This window comes from Clupea harengus, chromosome 20 (genome assembly GCF_900700415.2).
Source record: "Clupea harengus chromosome 20, Ch_v2.0.2, whole genome shotgun sequence".
NCBI lineage: Eukaryota > Metazoa > Chordata > Actinopteri > Clupeiformes > Clupeidae > Clupea > Clupea harengus.
In genome coordinates, this window is record NC_045171.1 from 23,209,904 (window position 1) to 23,229,206 (window position 19,303).

The 19,303-nt window shown below is 47.7% G+C and overlaps 1 protein-coding gene across 1 annotated transcript in view; it reads left to right on the forward strand.

Annotated features, from left to right (window-relative positions):
- The first annotated feature begins 2,116 nt into the window (after positions 1-2,116).
- Positions 2,117-19,303, forward strand: part of ankrd50 (ankyrin repeat domain 50) — a 24,178-nt gene continuing 6,991 nt past the window's right edge. Inside the window, 5 exon segments of the mRNA XM_042710779.1 lie at positions 2,117-3,041; positions 3,044-3,130; positions 3,133-3,194; positions 12,552-12,630; positions 12,632-12,796. Of these exon segments, the coding sequence (XP_042566713.1) occupies positions 2,634-3,041; positions 3,044-3,130; positions 3,133-3,194; positions 12,552-12,630; positions 12,632-12,796 (801 nt within the window). The 5' untranslated portion in view covers positions 2,117-2,633.

Here is a 19,303-nt window from a genome sequence, read left to right on the forward strand (position 1 = left end):
GTATGGATACCTTTGCACAGATCCAGCCATGTTTTGTTGATGAAATTCCCTGAATGCTTGACACTAAAGATCACAGATTACCTGGGCCTTTAGAAATCCTGACATGACACTGACACATACAGAGGAAAGAGTTGTCACTTGATGACAAGCCATGCTGAAATTCTGTACAGGCAGAAGTTAACAGTAGACTCATAAAAATCTGACAGTGTCATGGACAAAGCCATGAAAGGTGACCATCAGTAACCAAAGGCTGGGCTCAGTGAAGGCGCCACCAATCCATCATAGCCATGCATAGAGATGAATTAGGCTGCAGCGCCATACGGAGTAGGCTATCCAACCATCATAGCACTGAGAATACTTCACTATAGGGGGTGACCTGCTGTCATAGATGAAGTAGAACTAGGAGGGAATTCAACTGAACAATGTATCTGACAAAAGCTATTAACAATGTTTAAAATTATTTATTAATACAAATAATTTGAAAATCTCCATAATCTGATGCTGAACATTGGCTCATCAATCCTGGTACCAGTTAATTTTTGTTGTTAATATATTCACAGCAAGGATAATACATAAAAATAGATATATAGTAGGCCTAGTATGACTGTGGCATAAGCACCCTATAACTCGAGCTTGTCTCCAGGAGAAGTTCTCTAAATGAAGTTCAGAATTATAACCTACTAGATAAGAACAGTAGAGTACTATTTGTCTGCTAAAACCAAGATCATGAAAACACATTTGAAGCGTGATAGAAAAACGAATTATAAACAGTTATAAACAGCGAAAACTCTGCAATCAAAATGAGTGATAATGGCGTCTGTCGTAAGACTTCAACTCCCGTGAGGTATTGCGGGAGTGTGCTCTGTATGCAAATGCAACATTTCAGAATGTTTGGAGGCGGAGAGAAGCTTTGAGTGTCGGGCTGCGTTGGATGGCAGGAGGAGCCCTCGCTGAAAGAAAGAAATGCAAAGACACGGCTTAACGGAGAGAAAATGTAAAAAGGAGATCAGTTTTGGGAATAACTAGATATTAGCAAATCAACGATTGCTTTCTATGTGGTCTACACGGATTGAAGAGACAAAGGTCTGAAGCATCGAACAGGACTAGTCCACCGGCAGGAGGTTAGAAGCTGTGTAGGCTATTAGACATTTGATCCACACAACAGCTTGAAAAAAAACCTCCAGCGTTCCGTATTTGACTGAAGTTATAAGCACTGTCGTCTATTATTACCGACAAGGTAGGCTATCTCTGTTGTTTGAGTCATTAGCAACCTCTTGGATGATGTTTTGTCCAAATGCGATGAAAGCCTCGACCCTGTCTGAAAGGGGGTGAGGTTTTTTGTCATGTAAAGATCGTGGCATTTTTTTTCTTTTGATAATCTGATAGGTAACAGTGTAGTCTTGGACGCATTTAACATTATCCCTATGGAGCATGGATGGGGGCTAACGTTAGGTTATGCCCAGTCTACCTCTAAGGTTTCCCGGTCAAATAGTCCTAATGGTTTTAGAAAAAAACTCTTGCCTCTTTTGTCGTTTGTTTTCTTTCGCTGTCGCTTTTCTGAGACCGAGCAGGAATTTATTCGGTAATTTTTAAACGTTTGGTCATAAGTGACAACACAACACGTGTTTTTGAAAGCTGCCAGCACTTTGCAGTTTTGTAAGCTGTTTTGCTGCAGTGGTTTTTAGTTATTCGATACATTCATTCAGTATGGCTTGGAGAAGTGGAGGGCACCAATGACCCTGTAGGCGGAGGAAGGGGTCATCGCATTTGGAGGTTTGCCTTTGCTCCGCACTGGTCGGATGGGGACTGTTTGCGATGGAGATCCACTAAGGAAGGAAAGGGGATCAGAGGATCGAAAAAAAAACTATGCTAACTACTGCCAAGGACTAAATGCTGTTTAGGGGAAACAGTTTGATGCCATTTAGAAAAGCGCAGACGGTTGGATAGATAGGTTAAGTTAGATGGTTGAAAGATCGGCTATAAGCTATTGCGAGGACAGATCACTGTCCACATGTTAGGCTCGGAAAATGTAGCCTGTGTTGTTTTTGACATTGGGTTTATATTCTGTTTCAGGAAAGACATACAATGGGCCATGTTATTGGAGAGATGGACGCCGTTGGCAGACTTTCATCAGTTAATGTAATGGAAACAATATCGCCACTCTTGCATACAGCTGCGACGCATCAACGGAAACAAATCACGGACCTCCGGGGCTGGTCCAGTTTAGCCCACGCGATTTAAAGGGACGATTTATGCAGGGATGCTCTAAGAGCGAGTTTTCCTGTTATGTCGTGCGCTATGTCAAAGACACAAACTTGGATACACACCGAGATCGCAGTAGAGCCACGGAAAGAGCCATGGAAAAAGTTGGTGGAAAATCCAGGGTTTAAGCCCCAACAGTGACTCCTTGCTGCTGCGAAAATCCAGCACCAGCTCCAGCATCGACTGAGTTTCTGTGCAGCCTCGTTTGATTCCGTAGGAAAGGCTGCAACAACCACAACACTCACTCGTATTCAGAACACTAAGGACAGCGGCAGTCGACTTGGAAGACACATGTGGAGCCAACGAAATGGATACCTGTGCTTGCAGCTGGCTTCCCCGGGGTTAGAAATGTGGAGGGCAAAACGACCCTTATGAGGAATAGCCTGAACAGCAGTAGCTATCTCACAATGGCACAAACCAGTTTGCTGCAGGGGAAGCGCTTTTACTGCAGGGAGTGGGTCTTCCACAAGATCCAGCATTGCCTCCAGGAAAAGACTAACGGCCTCGGTAATGTGACCAGCACTCCCAGCAAGCAGGCTGTCCCCCCGCCGGTGGCCCCCCCAACCCAAGCGGCACCATCAGCGGCGCTGCAGCTGGCTCGGGAAGGGGGCGTCCTGGGGTACTGCTGGTGGGGGCCGGGCAGCGGCAAGACGGCCCTGTGCACGGAGCTGCTGTGGCCCAGCTCCGCCCAGGGCCTCCACCGGGGGCTCCACCAGGCAGAGGGCCTGGCCTACCCACTCTCTGCCGGACTAGGCGGGACGGACTCGGACACCCTGTGCCCGTCAGCGGCTTCATCCGACGGCCGTGGTGGCCCAGATCCTGCCCGGCGGGGCCTGGCCCGGGCTACGAGGAGAAGGTGCGCGACCCACGGCAGTGCAGAGCGCCCTGCAGCCGGGGGAGTGCGAGCGCAACCCCACTGAGGCGTTCAAGAGGTAGGTGATGTGTGCCAAACCTTTAGGCCAGGAGTAAACACCCTCAACCCCACCTCTGTGTTGTTTTACACTACCCCAGATACACACACACACACACACACACTCACACACACAAACACTCACACACACACACTCACACACACAAACACTCACACACAACACACACACACACACACTTTACACACACACACACACTTACACACACACACACACACTCAACACCACACACACACACCACACACCCCACACACACACCCACACACACACACACATACACATACTTCCCCCTCCTTTCACTCATACCCTGCAGGGCTGGAATTTTTTGTTGATGTTTCCCTGCTGTGTGACATGCTGGGAACTCTCCCCAGTGGGTCTCTGGGAAGAGAAAGGTCAGTTATTTTGAGTGGCGTTGAGATTTCAGGTGTTTTGTTTTGTCTTTTTTTTAATCTCCCTCCTCTGCATAGACCGACAGACAGACAGACAGACAGTCAGACTGAGACGCACAGAGTAGCTCTACCCTCGTGGGGGATCAACATCCTGCATAGCATGATCAAAGCTGGAAGTTGAGTGTGAACAAATATATATATTCTTTTGTGGGTAAGAGCTTTAAAGGGCTTTCGCTTTCTCTGGGGTGGCGGGTACACGTGTGTGTGTGTGTGTGTGTGTGTGTGTGTGTGTGTGTGTGTGGTTGCTTGCATGACTTGTTTGGGGCCTGAGTCAGGGGCAGTCGGGGTCTGCTGCACTGGGAGGCAGGAATGCAGTGCTGAAACACACGGCCTCTGTCTGGCCATCTGCTGACGCTTAAGCGCCATTTCACATCACAGGACACTCACACACAACACACACACTCACAGCACACTCAGGCATGGCGAAAAGTAGGTCAAACGTTCAGTAAGGTAAATCATTTTCTAAACGGTCAACAGAGTTATTGATTTATTTCAGTGTCTTCACACCTCAGCCCATGAAAGTCTTTTTGGAGGAAATCACTCTCACCGCCAATCAGAAATAATGGTGCTCACTGCGTGTGTGGAAAGCAGTGTGTGAAACCTGTAGATAAGGGTCTCTGTGGAAAACTGCAGAGAGGGAGGGAGAGAGGGAGAGGGAGAAAGGTCTAGGACTCCGTCTGTGCACGTGTAAATCAACAAACGCTTGTTTTTACAAACCAGTCCAACAGCCCGGCTTTGCCAAACAGGTTATCTCTAGAGGCTGATGGCAAGGACCTCAGCGGGAGGAGCGTTCGAGACAGCAGACGGGCCCCGGGGCGGGCCATCGCATCAAGATCATTGTCTCTTGTTGCTCTGGGGAGGAGAAATCTGCACTTTTCCCGAGCACTTTTATCGCCTCCTTCTCACACGTGAAGCCTCTCGCTGGTGCCGGAGGGCACACATACAGAAGCCCTGTGGTGCTGCAGATGCTATCAAGCCTCAGAGATGGAATGCAGGAGATCTGAATTGATGCCAACGTGTCGAGTTCTGTTCATGCTTCTGCTCGGAGGACAACAAATGTGTCCGGCTGCTGCTGCTGCTGTTGTGGAGGAGGAGGAGGAGGCTCTATTTTGTAAACCGGAGCATTTCTTCTTCTTCTTCTTCTTCTTCTTCTTTTGATTTCTTTTTTTTTGTGTCTCCAGTTTGCACGATGATTTTATCCGCTCATCTGCAGCTGGGTCGCGGTCCAAAAAAAACTTTGCTGACGTGAACCGAGAATGTTTTGGTCTCGTCATTACAAAACTCAGTGTGGCTGTAGGCTTAACTGCGTAAATGTCCAATTTATTTGGTGAATTCCTGCAGGATGCGATTGGATAAACCTAAATGGCAATGTTCTGTTTTTTTTTGGTGAAAATGTAGCCGGCGATACTATATCCTTGACCCTTTCTTCAAACTTTGCCTGCAATGCAGTGCATGTGGGCTGAATTCCTTTGTAGAGCAATATGCAAACAAGCATGTTTGTTGTAGGCAATAGGCCGTTTGGACGTTCGTTAACCCTGGCTAAGCACGGGCCCTTTGTCACTTTTATATGTGGTGGGTCCTCACCCTGTCCCCTTTGTGTCCTTCTGTGTCACCAGCTGATGTGCTATTCTCCTTTTAACGTCTTTTCAACAGTCCCATGGCCTTTTCTGGTTGGCTATACAACAGAGCACTCTTTTTTTTTTTTTTTTTTTTCCTATTTGGATAAAACCGACAAGGCTGTTGCCTACATATTGCATGAGGCCTTGAACCTATTTCCTTTTTTCCTTCTTTGTATTTTCCTGTGTCAGAAACTAAAACAACTTTCAGCTTCTTTTGTGAGTCTCCCTCTCTCTCTCTCTCTGTGTCTGTGTCTGTGTCTGTGTCTGTGTGTGTGTGTGTGTGTGTGTGTGTGTGTGTGTGTGTGTGTGTGTGTCTGTGTGTGTGGGTGGTGGGGGGCGGCGGCACATGACATTGCTCAGAAATTGTTTTGACTGTTTCGATAGTGGGCTAACATTAATTTGGCCTTGTCATATTGAAGCTATCATACACAGCCTAGCCTGCTCTGCTCTGCTCCACTCCACCTCTTTACCTTTCAGACAGACAAAGGCACGAGGGCAAACAGGTGGGGGGAGGTGAGCAGAGCAGAGCAGAGCAGAGCAGAGCAGGTCATGTGCTCAGTCTGGCCAGCATGAGACCAAGGCTTTTTGCTGAGAAAGCAGGTTGCATTAGGCTTAGGTGTGTATGTGTGTGTTTGTATGAGGTTTCTGTCTCTCTGTCTTTAATTTTTGTGGGGGTGTTTGTTTGTGTGTGTGAGGGGGGTCGAGAGGGGGCTGAAGTACTTTTTGGAACTAAAAAGTGGTAAGCTTTCAGCCCCATTTCTATTCCCTCAGAATGTAGCCATAATGCTACTGGCTATGTGGGCTGTTATTGGCACGTAATTGCAAGTCTGCCATTTGTACTTTGGGGGTGTCAGGCTGCTTTGAAGATTTCTATGTTTAATTCTGCTTCTAATTAACTGTGTGTAGGTTAGGCCTTTGTCGTCTTCTGTCCCATCGAACTGAAGCTGTCAGATGGCATCGGCGCAACTCAGCCATGCGGGCCAAATCGATAATGAACTTCTGCTTAAGCTGTTGAAGTAGCTGGCTAGCTTTTTGTTAAAAAGCTGTCTGAATAAGAGAGGCCTTCCCTCTGTTAAAGTAAAAAAAAAAGGGAGACCGAAGCAAAAAAGGCCTCGCAAGTGGATTAACATTCACAGCAGCTTTATGGCGAGCGATTGGGCGTAACCTAATTAACCATCACTGTGATCAAGGTCCAGAGAAAGAATGTGTCTGGCATCTGGAGAATGCTCAATGCCATCTGCTCTCTCTCGGTGCGTCTCTCTTCTCTCTCTCTCTCAGCCCTCGTTCTCTCTCTTTCTCTCTCTCTCTCAGTCCTCGTTTTCTCTCTCTCTTTCTCTCTCTCTCTTTCTCTCAGCCCTCGTTCTCTCCGTCTTGAAAACACCTCCTGCTAAACACTCACGGAATGGAAATCGTGAATACATGAAAAATCTCCTCACTACTTTAGCAAGTTTTCCCACAAAACAGTGTTTTCCTCCTCCTCCTCCTCTCTCTCTCTCTCTCTCTCTCTCTTCCTCTCTCTCTCTCTCTCTCTCTCTCTCCTCCTCCACTCTCTCTTGCCTTTCTTTCCACCATTCCTCCCACTCGCATGGTTCCCCACATGGGATATACGTGTGTGCTGATCAGTGGTCTGGGTCTTTCTAATGGAACAAGAGAGCGATGAGACAGTGGAGGAAGACAAGGCAGAACCCATTGGGGGAAAGAAAGAATGAGCACAGTAAGTGTTTCTCTCTCTCTCTATCCCTCTCTCCCTCCCTTTTTCTTTGCTTGAGGCGAAGAAGAGAGAGAGAGAGAGAGAGAGAGAGAGAGAGAGAGAGAGAGAGAGAGAAGAGAGAGAGAGAGGAGAGAGAGAGAGAGAGAGAGAGAGAGAAGAGAGAGAGAGAGAGAGAGAGAGAGAAGAGAGAGAGAGAGAGAGAGAAGAGAGAGAAGAGAAGAGAGAAGAAGAGAGAGAAGAGAGAGAGAGAGAGAGAGAGAGAGAGAGAGAGAGGCAAGGGTGAGGACACTAATGGAGGATGAAAAGTGCCAGGCCTCCTTTCCTGGGTGCAGGGCTGCAGAAGATGCAGCAGATTAGTCCACATTTCAAAGGCTGCTGCTGCTGTTAGGACCAGTGCGACTACTGTGACGCGCCAGAAAGAGAGAGAGAGAGGCTGCAACGATGACTCAGCAGTGTGGAGCCAGCCTCGTCCACGTCGGTTTGCATTGGCAGGAGCCCGGGCCCCCGAGAGCGGGAGAGAAAGTGAGAAGGAAAGAGAGAGAGAGTGAGTGAATGTGTGGGCTGAACTAATACTTTTGTTTTTCTCAGCTTCTCTCACACACATATGTGGATGCGGAGTCCGGTCTGTACTGGTCACCATGGGGCTGGACATTACCACTCCAATGTCCTTGTCGTACAGCAGCGGTCTTAAGACAAAAAAGTATAGATATATAGTATAGAAGAGACGGGCTGGATGGTACTACTGTGATGAATGAAGTGCAGAGGAAAGTATTGTGCTGGATGTCTTGGATGAACAGTGCTGGATGTCTTGTGGAATGGTCTGGTTTTGATAGGCAGAAAGACACAACTGACCCCCCATGGCTCAGGCATCCATTTCTGTAGTAGTAGTTTTCATTAGTGTGCAAGGCTCCTGTTGTTCTCTGTGTCTGTGTCTGTCTGTGTGTGTGTGTGTGTGTGTGCTGTGTCTGTCTGTGTGTGCGTGTGTGTGTGTGTGCGTGTGTGTGTGTGTGTAGGTGTGTGTGTGTGTGTGTGTGTGTGTGTGTGTGTGTGCGTGTGTGTCTGTGTTGGTATTTCAGAGCGTATGATGCATTGACAGAAGAGTTTTGGTAATTCACAAAAGGTGGAGATCAGCGAGAGAGTGAGCTCTGAGAAGCGAGGGGAGTGTGTGTGTGTGTGTGTGTGTGTGTCTGTGTGTGTGTGTGTGTGTGTCTGTGTGTCTGTGTTTGTGTGGTGTGTGTCTGTGTCTGTGTGTGTGTGTGTGTGCGTGCGTGCGGCGTGTGTGTGTCTGTGTGTGCTGTGTGTGTGTGTGTGTGTGTGTGTGTGTCTGTGTTGGTATTTCAGAGCGGTATGATGCATTGACAGAAAGTTTTGGTAATTCACAAAAGGTGTGAGATCAGCGAGCGAGTGAGCTCTGAGAAGCGAGGGGAGTGTTGTGTGTGTGTGTGTGTGTGTGTGGGTGTGTGTGTGTGTAGGTGGTAGATATCACCAAGCGAGTGAGCTCTGAGAAGCGAGGGGAGGTGTGTGTGTGTGTGTGTGTGTGTGTGGGGGTGTGTGTGTAGGTGGTAGATATCACCGAGCGAGTCCCGGTGCCCACGACGGGAGGTTGGTTTGCAGTTCCCTCAGGGCGGCCTCTCTAGCTGTACGCCATCACTCAACAACAACTTCCTGTTGTTCTCATAATGGCTCCAATCTTTGGGTTGGCCTGGAACTCTTGAGTCCATTTCTCCAGCATGTCCCCCAGATGCCTACTCTCTGGAATGAGTGAATTGTTAAAGTTTAAATATGCGGGTTGGGGGGTGGGGGTGGTGGTGGGGGGGGGGAAGCTATAATTAAATCCATTACTCATGAATAAAAAGCTTTCTTTTCTCCGAGTCTCGCCATTACAACGGGCTCACATTAATTAAATTGAGGAAATGGTTGATTTCCAAAGCGCCCTCTACGGTGTTGTTCCATCACTAGTCAAGTCATAAGACACAGACTACACAGACCATCTATTTCACCCTGCTGTTACTGCCCTCTGAGAGAGAGAGAGAGAGAGAGACAGAGAGAGAGAGAGAGAGAGGTACAGAGAGATGAAGAGAGAGACTGAGAGAGAGAGAGGTACAGAGAGATGAAGAGAGAGACAGAGAGAGAGGTACAGAGATGAAGAGAGAGAGAGAGAGAGAGAGAGGTACAGAGAGATGAAGAGAGAGACTAAGAGAGAGACTTGAGAGAGAGAGATGAAGAGAGAGACAGAGAGAGCGAGAGGTACAGAGAGATGAAGTGAGAGACTGAGAGAGAGAGGTACAGAGAGATGAAGAGAGAGAGAGAGAGACTGAGAGAGAGCGACTGAGAGAGAGCGAGAAGTACAGAGAGATGAAGTGAGAGACTGAGAGAGAGAGGTACAGAAAGATGAAGAGATGAAGAGAGAGAGGTACAGAGGGATGGAGAGAAAGAAGGAGAGCACAGACCCTAAAGAGATTTGAAATGTTGGCTGTACAGTTATGTTGCGAGGAGAGATCTTGATAAACTGCAATGTCAGAAAGGCTCTAAACTTGCAGGGGCTTGTGGACTTTTTCAACACGGCTTCTGAACTCTCTGTGTTCCCCGGCACCAGTGTTTTCTTTCTGCTGTCTTTGTGGTGAAGTGATTTCTGTTAGATGCCTGAAAGCAACATCTCTCCCGATGCTTCATCGTCCGCTTCGCTTGAAACATTTGTACTGCTCTTCAAAGCTGACATGGCACCAAGGCAGTCTTTTTTTTATTTATTTTTTTTATCTGATATACAACTTGCCTTCTTTTTTTGGTTTGCACTGAGTACTTGCATACTTTTGAACATGCATGTAAGCTCATAGCCAACAATACCTGTATTATTCTAATTACCATAATGGTGTCATTTTGGTCCCATGGTTTTATCAAGCCTTTGGATCCAGTCCTCTGTTTTTTTTAGGAATAGTGTTTTGGCTTCTGTGCAGGTAGTGGTAAATCCCTCTCCGTTATGCTAATATGTGTGGCAGATTGGTCTGTATTGTGTTTTTTTTTTTTTTTTTTCTAATGTCCTCCACAGCCTTTCCCCTCACCTGGTGCTCTGCCCCCCCCCCCCCCCCAGTCACAGAGCCGTGTCATTGCTGGACATGTGTGCTGGATGGCCGCCAGGGCCTTGCTATGCTGTTGCATGATGGGAAGATTTCAGGCCTGGTGCCCCGCTCAATAAATCCAGCTCAGCGAATTTGTTAAACGTGGGCACGTTGCCCGGCGCTCGCCTGTCGAGTGGTAGACGTCTTCACTAACCTTCTCTGCGAAGTGCGTTTCACACGATCCCGTTCGGCTGCTAAAGATTGGGACCACTCTGCGGCAGATGGTGAGGGTGGCAGGCAAACCTTGCCCCCCTGCCCCCCTGCCCCCAGCAGCCCTATTCCACCCGCCGCAATTGTAATTTGCCCTCGCTGTGTCCTCTATCACACGTTTGCTGGAGCAGCTATACAGTTGGTCTTCAGACGGGAGGTCGCACTTCCTAGCTGTTACTAGCCCTCTGTGCCATCATTGGCACCTGCCATGTGGGGAATGAGGGCCAAACGCAGCCGCGTCGCCCAGACCCCAAGGCCTTTTCTGGAACGATCTGCCAGTGGCATCTAGGGGTGGCACGAGTAGGCTACATCCTTTCAGAAATGTGTGGGGGTTGTGCGTGAGGTGTGTGTGTGTGTGTGTGTGGTATCAATGAAAATAAATCCGTCCACAACTCACCGTCGCTGCACGTTTATTGTATCACAACGACGGTCTGTTTTATGAAAGAACTTCCAAACAATTGATATCTGCAGTCACCGGTAGCGAAATGCGTTACATCTCCAGCACCATCCAAAGCACCCTTACCCTGATCAACCCTTCTTCCCTCATCTCAGCTCCCTCCAAAACCTGCTTCAACCCCAACTTGAGAACATTTCTGTCTAATTTGTTTTTAGAAGAAGAGTTCCTTCGTTCCTTCGTTCCTTCGTTCCTCATTTGGTTTTGTTTGTGTGTGTGTTTTTTTTTTTTTTTTTTTTAAGTGTGTGTGTGTGTGTGTGTGTGTGTGTGTGTGTGTGTGTGTGTGTGTGTGTGTGTGTGTGTGTGTGTGTGTGTGTGTGTGTGTGTGTGTGTGAGAGCCAGCCAGCCAGCCAGCAGGGCTGTTGGTGAATGAGCTAAGTACTACCTTAATCACACTGGTTCGAAACAGTGCAGCAGTAAATGGGTGTGCTCATTGAGAATTTGTGGAGGTTAAGCTCAATCTTCTTGGTAACGTGGGTAATTTAGGATCACCCTGCTGGCAGTGTTAAGAGACTTGCAGCCGCTGTAAACAATGTTTATAGGCCCACACACATATAGGCATAATCGCTAATGGCCTTCCCATAACTCATGAGCTGTGTGGTGGGGTACGTGTCATAGGGACATCCACTTCAACAAACTGGAAATAGAGAGAAAAGAGAAGGCCTTTAAGGTCTTGACTGTATATTGTGTTGCGGTGAATCCTCTCTCTCTCTCTCTCTCTCTCTCTCTCTCTCTCTCTCCCATCTCACCCACTTCCTCCCCAATCTACTAAATGCCTGGGAATTCTGTCTGGCCTGCTTGGAATCTCTCAGAATGAGATAGCTGTCAATCAAATGGCCTGTCTTTCCATCCAAACACTAAAACTCTCTCTCTCTCTCTCTCTCTTTCTCTCTCTTTCTCTTTCTCTCCCTGTCAGATCTTCCCCTTTTATTGACAGAAATTGAGATATGTGGAGGTGGGTTTTGGGGGCGAGACGTTGGGCTGTATTTAAGAGGCATGCCGATGATCTAAATCCGTACCCTCGTAACCGTGTCTAATTCGGGGAATCGGCGGGAACACGCGCAAACCCAAAGGGCCGCCTCAGTTGTGGTCGCGGGAATTCACAAACTGCAAAATATGTCTGAATGCTAGGACTGGCATCCTGAGAGAAAGACAGAGAAAGAGAGAGAGAGAGAGAGACGCTGAGGCCCCCGAAGACAAGGACTGAAGTCCTGCCAGAACAAACACGAACCGAACAAGAAAGACGGGGCAGTGAACCATAGGCTTCACATGAGGAGCACACACAGTGGGCCAATGAGCTGCCCTAGATCCAGCGGCTGTCCTGTTCCGCTTCCGTTGTCTGGCATACTTAAGTGATTTGTGAGTTGATATGTCACATAAACCCTCCAGATTTAAGGACCGTTAGGGGGACAGCTCTGAAGTGGGTTGGTGTGGTTCACTGTCAGCTAAACACGCCCGCTGATGCCGAGTGCAATGTTCATTCAATTACTGCTGCTCTGTTCTCCCCCAGGCTGTTGCTAAGCATCTAGGTTACATTACGTTAGAATATTAGGCGGACATGAATATTGGCAAGGAACATAAGGGTGAGGTAATTTGAAAGTGGCAATAATCAAAGTCTGGTTTTGTTTTTCTGTGTGGTAGGAAAGAATGTTTTTTTTTGATATGTATACAAAACTGTTGTCCCATAAAAGAATGGCTAAATGACCAAGCACAGAGGTAAATGGATACGGGCATGCTGGTATGGAGATGCAGGTTAATTAATACTAATTTAATTAACTCTCTCTCTCTCTCTCTCCCTCAGGTGTGTGCTCCTGCCCTTGCTGAGTGCCAAGCCTCCTCCGCAGGCTCTCTTCCTGCTGGTGGACTCCATCGACGAGGGCAGCCAGCTGGGGGGAGGGCGAGCAGCGGTCCCCCTCGGGGAGTCCCAGGACCATCGCCGAGCTCCTGGCCAGCCACCACGAGTTCCTGCCGCCCTGGCTGCTCCTCGTCTGCTCCGCCCGACGCCAGAACAAGGCCATCACCAAACTCTTCACAGGTACAGTGTGTGTGTGTGTGTGTGGGACTTTTTCCATTTAACCTAACCCCTATTTCACTACTATGCCCTCTGAAGAGCGAGTGGCTCAAAGTGGGCGTGTCACAGCACACGGCTCGTATCAACTGCTACACTGAGTATCCTATGAGCTATTGAGGATGAGGATGAGGATGATGAGGATGATGCAACTGCTGCAGTGCCACTGTTCTAAAATAAGGGGGAAATCGATGCCTTCAGGAAGGGGCACAAAGAGGGGCCTGCTGCTTATAGACCTGCTGCGTTTAAGCCCAACTCCAAGGTCCTGTTTGTAGGTAGTATTTACCTTGGGGTAAGGGTGCTTGAGTTTTATATGCCCTCAAAAACCTCACCCCTCTATTGCCAGACTTATATCTGATTGATTTATCTAATTCATCTGAACTGGAGAGTAATTGTTTTATGCCAGTTTTCATGTGAAGCCATGTGAAGCGGATTTTCTCTCCGAATGGAATAGGTCCTCCATTCAAATGAGTTGCATACTGAATGAAGCACAAAAGGGTTTTTGTGTTGATCGACATGAGGCTTGAAAGACTGCAGTATTGTACAGCAGTCTTCTGTACTACTCTCCCCCCCCCCCCCCCCAACACACACACACTCTCACTCAACATACACTCATTCCTTTCTTGAACTGTCAGAAACCTTCCTGAAATTATACAGAGTTTGTGAAAGTCTCTTGAAATCCCGCCATATAAATCGTTCTCATTTTCCTGGAGAGGGAAAGGATTTGCTGTATTCTATCCTGGGCTTTTGTTGTTTGCTTTGCGTCTTTTATTAGATATCCTCACCTCCTCCGAGGTTCCCTTTCATGAACGCGTCGTGATAAATGTCAAGCTGCTTTGCCACTGCTAAACTAAAGGCACATCAAGCTGTGGCACCAGCCACATCAGAGAGCACTAATGCCAATTGGGGAGGGGGGGGGGTGTGCTTTAACATTGTGAAATGTTAGAAAGATTAGGTCTCGCCACAGCGCACTGAAATACCACAGCGCCTCATGGAGATTGTTTTTGCTTTATGTGCTATGACAAGCTGAACTGTCTGGCATTATCTAGTTGTCAGAGGACCAGCCTACTCTAACCAAATGAACAGAACAAGCTGGAATGGCAGTAAGCTGTGTGTGTGCGTGTGTGTGTGTGCCCACTGCGTAGGAGGAGCACCTTCTGGTAACCTGCTGTTCTGTGCATGTCTTTCACCTCATGAAATGCAGTGTGGAGTGTGTGTGTGTGTGTGTGTGTGTGTGTGTGTGTGCGTGTGTGCGGTGGTCCCATGCCCCCATTCTCTGTCGTTACATAATCAAACAGGGCTTTATGCTTCCAATATGATTCACCCCAAATGGTAGCTTGATTAGCAGTGCGGCGCTACTTAAACACTGCAAATATAATTGCAAAGGCAACACTCCGAAAGGGCAACACGCACATTCAGACATTTGAGTAATGGCATGTTAGTGAATTTTGCTTGTTTTAATGGCTGTTGATGGCAGTCGATGACTGCTTTGATAACTTTTTAACTTTCCCCCCAAATTAGCCAACTCAGAAGCTGACGCATCTTTTAACATTCATTTAAGATCTAGCATTTAATGAGCCAACAACCCCAATGATCTTAAGCCTTCATCTCTGCCTTTCATATCGATACTTCAGTCGGGGACAGGGCTCGACCGCGTCCCTCAGATATGGGTGGGAGTCGAGCTGCTGGAACCTCAGCCAGGACTGCGACTCAATGACTCGTATTTAATCAGTGGGCAAGGTTGGCCATCCCATTCCTCGTTTTATGTCTTTGAGAGTTGTTCTGGGCATCCTGTGAATCGGCACTCAGTCATAGCCTCAAGTCTCAGCTGCACTCAGAGGCACACACACACACACACACACACACACACACACACACACACACACATCAGAGGCTTACAACCACTGATATGTCTTGGTTTTCGTAAACAGTGGAAGAGAAAGGGTGGCACAAGAAGGGATTGATTAACTAAAATGTCAGTAAAATGAGATGGGTGTGTTGATTTATTGGTCATGGTTAAGTCATGCATGGCTCACTGAAATGCAACATCTGATTCTGTTCAGAGGAAACCGCGGCGTCACTGAAGTTCACAGAAAAACTGTGACACATTTGACCGTTATTGCTGAAAATCAACCTGTTTGTTTTCTTAAGCTGGAGTCTCAGGAGGAACGGATTCATCACAGAGCATGGCCAAATAAACAGGATTTCTCATCCTTTGTTGTTTGACTGACTTCCTGTCTGTTCCTCCTTTGCGTTGTCTTTTGATAAGAACAATGCCCTTGTTGGCCTGCCATTGCAATTGTCAGACCTTTTCGAAAACCAGCTTGATTTGTTTTGCTCGAGTGCATTTGATAGACATTTCATTTTCTGCACAAGTTACGCAAGAGACACCCTGACAGTCGAAAAATTGGAATAACCAGGCTGTTCGATTTGATTGCTAAACTATTCTCTATTTGTGCGAAGTTGCATCAAAAGTGATTGAATGTTTCACATTGCAATAAGATGTTGTGTTATCGACAAAAGTGGCATTTAAGAATAGTACGTGTGAGTAAAGGCATTCGATCACTGAACTTGAAAGCCCTTGAGCGGTCGACTCGTACAGATTACTGCTGTTGGAGTCACTCAGTGAGTCATTCATTGTCCTCGCTCTACAGCTCATCGCTGAGGCTCTTTCCTTTTGGGTTTGGTTGAGGTTTCCAGATTATTTATTATTCTGACTCAAGCTTTCCAGGCACTCGAGCTCCATAGTACGTTTTTTGGGGGGGTTTTGATTCAGGCCTTAATTATAACCTCTGTGAGTGCTCACGATTCATGAATGCTTTGTTTCAGAAATATACCAGAAAGTAGGGAATTGAGGCCAAGTGGCTCCTAAAAATAACCTCCATTTTGTTTATTTGACCAGTTTATCTTGGCACTGACGTGAAGCTGAGGCCTACAGTTATGCTGGGTGCAAAGAAAAGCATTTGATGAACACAAACCTTTGTACTGGGAGGACGATGGCTGCATGCAACATTTTGGTTGTGTGTATTTTGTTGACTTGAAGTGTAGGCTACTAGGTTTACTTGAAGCCTATCTGTATGTGTGTACGTGTCTACCTGTTTCAGTATGTGCTTATCTTTATTTGTGTCTCTAAAAGTGGGTGCGTATATTTTTGTGGTTGTTTGTCCGTGTGTATATATATATATTTATGCATGTGTGTCTGTTGTCTCTGTGCGTGTGCGTGTGCGTGTGCGTGTGTGTGTGTGTGTGTGTGTGTGTGTGTGTGTGTGTGTGTGTGTGTGTGTGTGAACCATAGAACCAGACTATGCTACAACAATGTAGTTGCCATCCAGGACTTAGTGGTAAGGAGAGGATTTCTGACCAGTACATCAACACGAGGTGCAGACTGTGTCCAAAGCATTGCCAGGCTTAAACATTACCAGGAACAAGAGGCAGTCACAGCTTCTGTTTTTCTCCAAGTCTGTAGCAACAGACCCCAGTGTTGCCATGGAAAACATCCTTCATCACATCTAGGCTAGCAGCCTTTGTGGCTAATAACATCAGTGGAATTTCTGCTTTCCTGATTGGGTTTCATCTCTGGGATAAATTTGGAATTCTGCGCTCTCTCTCGCTCTCTCTCCCTCTCTGTCTGTCTGTCTCTCTCTCTCTCTCTCTCTCTCTCTCTCTCTCTCTCTCTCTCCTCTCTCTCTCTCTCTCTCTCTCTCTGTGGCTCTCAGTCCTCCAGTCTATTTCTGTGTGAAGAATGTGCTTGGGGAAGTCGAAACACCTCCTGAGACCCTTGCAGGAAAGAGCTCTGCGCTCCAACTTTTTTTCCCCACCCCTCGAGCGGGCATATCCGTTGAGAGCCTCACAAATAAAGAGCCGGCTGTCGAAAGGCGAGAGAGATGTTTTGCTACTGAGAAACGCACGGGAGGACAAAGGAATGTTCATACAGAGTCTGTTACACCGCCTCTCGCAATGAACCCAGCCGGTTTTCATGTCGCAGGCCTCTGCCTCCTCAACCTCCTCCTCTTCCTCCTCCTCTTCCTCTTCCTCCAACTCATGCTCAGGCATCTTATGGAGAGGACTGATGCCCATCTTTTGAAGGAAGGAAGAAAGGAAAAGCTCAATGTTTTTGCCTTTTTAATCTTTCGCTCCAGTTCTTTGTGTCAGGTCTGAGGTAAAAAGGCTGCTTCTCATCTCCCCCCCCCCCGCCCCCCCCCCCCCCCCCCCCATCCTCCCCCGAGCCCACTCCTCCACCGCCTCCCTGGTGTTTTGTTTGCTACTGTACTAGGCCACGAGCGAAGGTGAAGCGAAGTGGAAACACTTAGGCAGAAGCTTGTGGTCGGCGACGCGGGGGGAAAACTGTGCCAATTTAACTGGGCCTCCAGCGGGATGGGAACGGGAACCGGAGCGGGCAGAGGGGCCCCGCCAGGACTTTTTAAAATAGAAATGGCCACTCAACCAGATAGCCCCCCCCCCCCCCCCCTCAACATAATGTTTCGCGCAAGGGGCATCCATCTCAGTGGTGAGTCTGTGTCAGGAGGTCAGCCTTTGATCCAGGCAGATTGTTCGACTGGCCACTTCGACTAGCCCTCTCTGGCGAAAGAAAGAAAAGAAAAATATGAATGTGAAAAATCAGGCTTACAAGGCCAGTATATCAGCCATTCATGCCCGTGGGACAAGAAGGAGCTGTGTGCGGTCAAGGCTGGCAGTCGACAGAGTAGGCTCTTCTTTCACTGCTGAAACGAGTCAGAAAGCTTTCATTGTTTACTGGTCTGATTGCTGAATGTGAGTAGGAATTGTTGTGGTACAAGAGGCCTTCAGCACACAGTGCGATCAAGTTGGCCGATTTGAGTGGGTATGATTTGTGGTGTTTAGCTGTTGTTCTCATGCCTACCTGTCTTAATTAGATTTTCTCAAGCGTCTGCCAGCCAACCCGTCTTGCCAGCAAAATTGCGTTGAAAAGGCCCCTTAATCTCCTCAAAAATGCGTAAGCACTTTCTCTGCCCGAGCACATTATCAGAGTAAAGGGGGAAGGCGTAATGGTCACCATCTGCCTGTTTTAACCTGGGTAAGCTGCACCTAGCTTTACAGCCATACGTGAAGGGAATACACCTCTCGGCTATGCATAGGTGCCGCAATTAAGGCAGAAATATTCCATTTTCTCGCTGGAAGTAAGCTGTAAACCCTGTGCCGAGAGAGACACGTTCAGATGGTTTGTGTTCCCTGTTCTCACTCAGTTTTTTTTCCTCCCTCACAAATTGAAATGATGGCAGTGTTTTTCTCTCTCTCTCTCTCTCTCTCTCTCTCTCTCTCTCTCTCTCTCTCTCCTCTCTCTCTCTCTCTTCTCATTTTTTATTCTGTCTCGTGAGCCCTATAACTCACTCTTACCACCCTGTAACTCTCAAGGTTTTTTTTATTATTTTATTTTGCTTTTCGCTCACAAACCCTCTGTGATCCCCCCCTGGATTATTTATGACACTCCCTTGCCAAAGAGCCAGGCAGCAGTGGAGATGGCATGTCTGGGGGTATAGTGGGGGGATAGTGGGGGCACATGTTTTTGTTTCCTCCTCTGATGCATCTCTTGTTATTACTAGGGCTCTTCTCTAGTGCCTCTCTCCTCCTCTCCTCTCTTCCCCTCTCCTCTCCTCTACTCTCTTCTCCTCTTCTCTCCTCTCCCTCCTCCCCTCTCCTCTCCTCTCCTCTCTTGTGAATCAGACCTTTCACATCCCCACTCCCAGGTGACTGGCAGGATTTACTGTCGCTGACGGGGAATGGAAATAGCTGCGCCTCTAGTGCCACTGGCTCCCCAGACCACCATGACCTGCAGAGGTCCTGACCACACACACCGATCTGTCTGTCAGACACAGTACTCTCACACACTCACACACACACACACACACACACACACACACACACACACACACACACACACACACACACACACACACACACACACACACACACACACACTTGTATCACTCTCTGGCTCGCTCACTCGCTCTTTCTCTCACTTATACTCTCACTCAGTCAGACGGACACACACACACCTGCTGGCGCACACACACACACACACACACACACCCTGAGCTCCAACCACAGAGCGCCTGGGGCAGTATAGCGCTGGTCAAACCCTGAGTGTTATCTCTTGAGTGACGCACACTTTCATCTCAGTCTTGCTCCATCCTCCTGAAGAAAGAGAGAGTCTCTGCTACACTTTTGAATTATTCACTATTAAACTAAAATCAGTAACATAAATACAGCTGTTGGAGTCGAAGCACTCCTTTCTCTCTGCCTTGTGGCTTTACTTGATTGGACATATGTAAATAAGTCGTCAGTCATTGGTTACTACCAAGTGGGTTGGTAATTGGTGGTTGGTTATTGTTCAGGGACCACCCATTGGGGCGTGTGGTGCTGGGTTCAGAGGTGTGTTCTTCTCAGGTTCCCTATATGGACTTCCTGTTTCATGCACATCTGCACTGTTTTCAAATGAATGTTGTCAC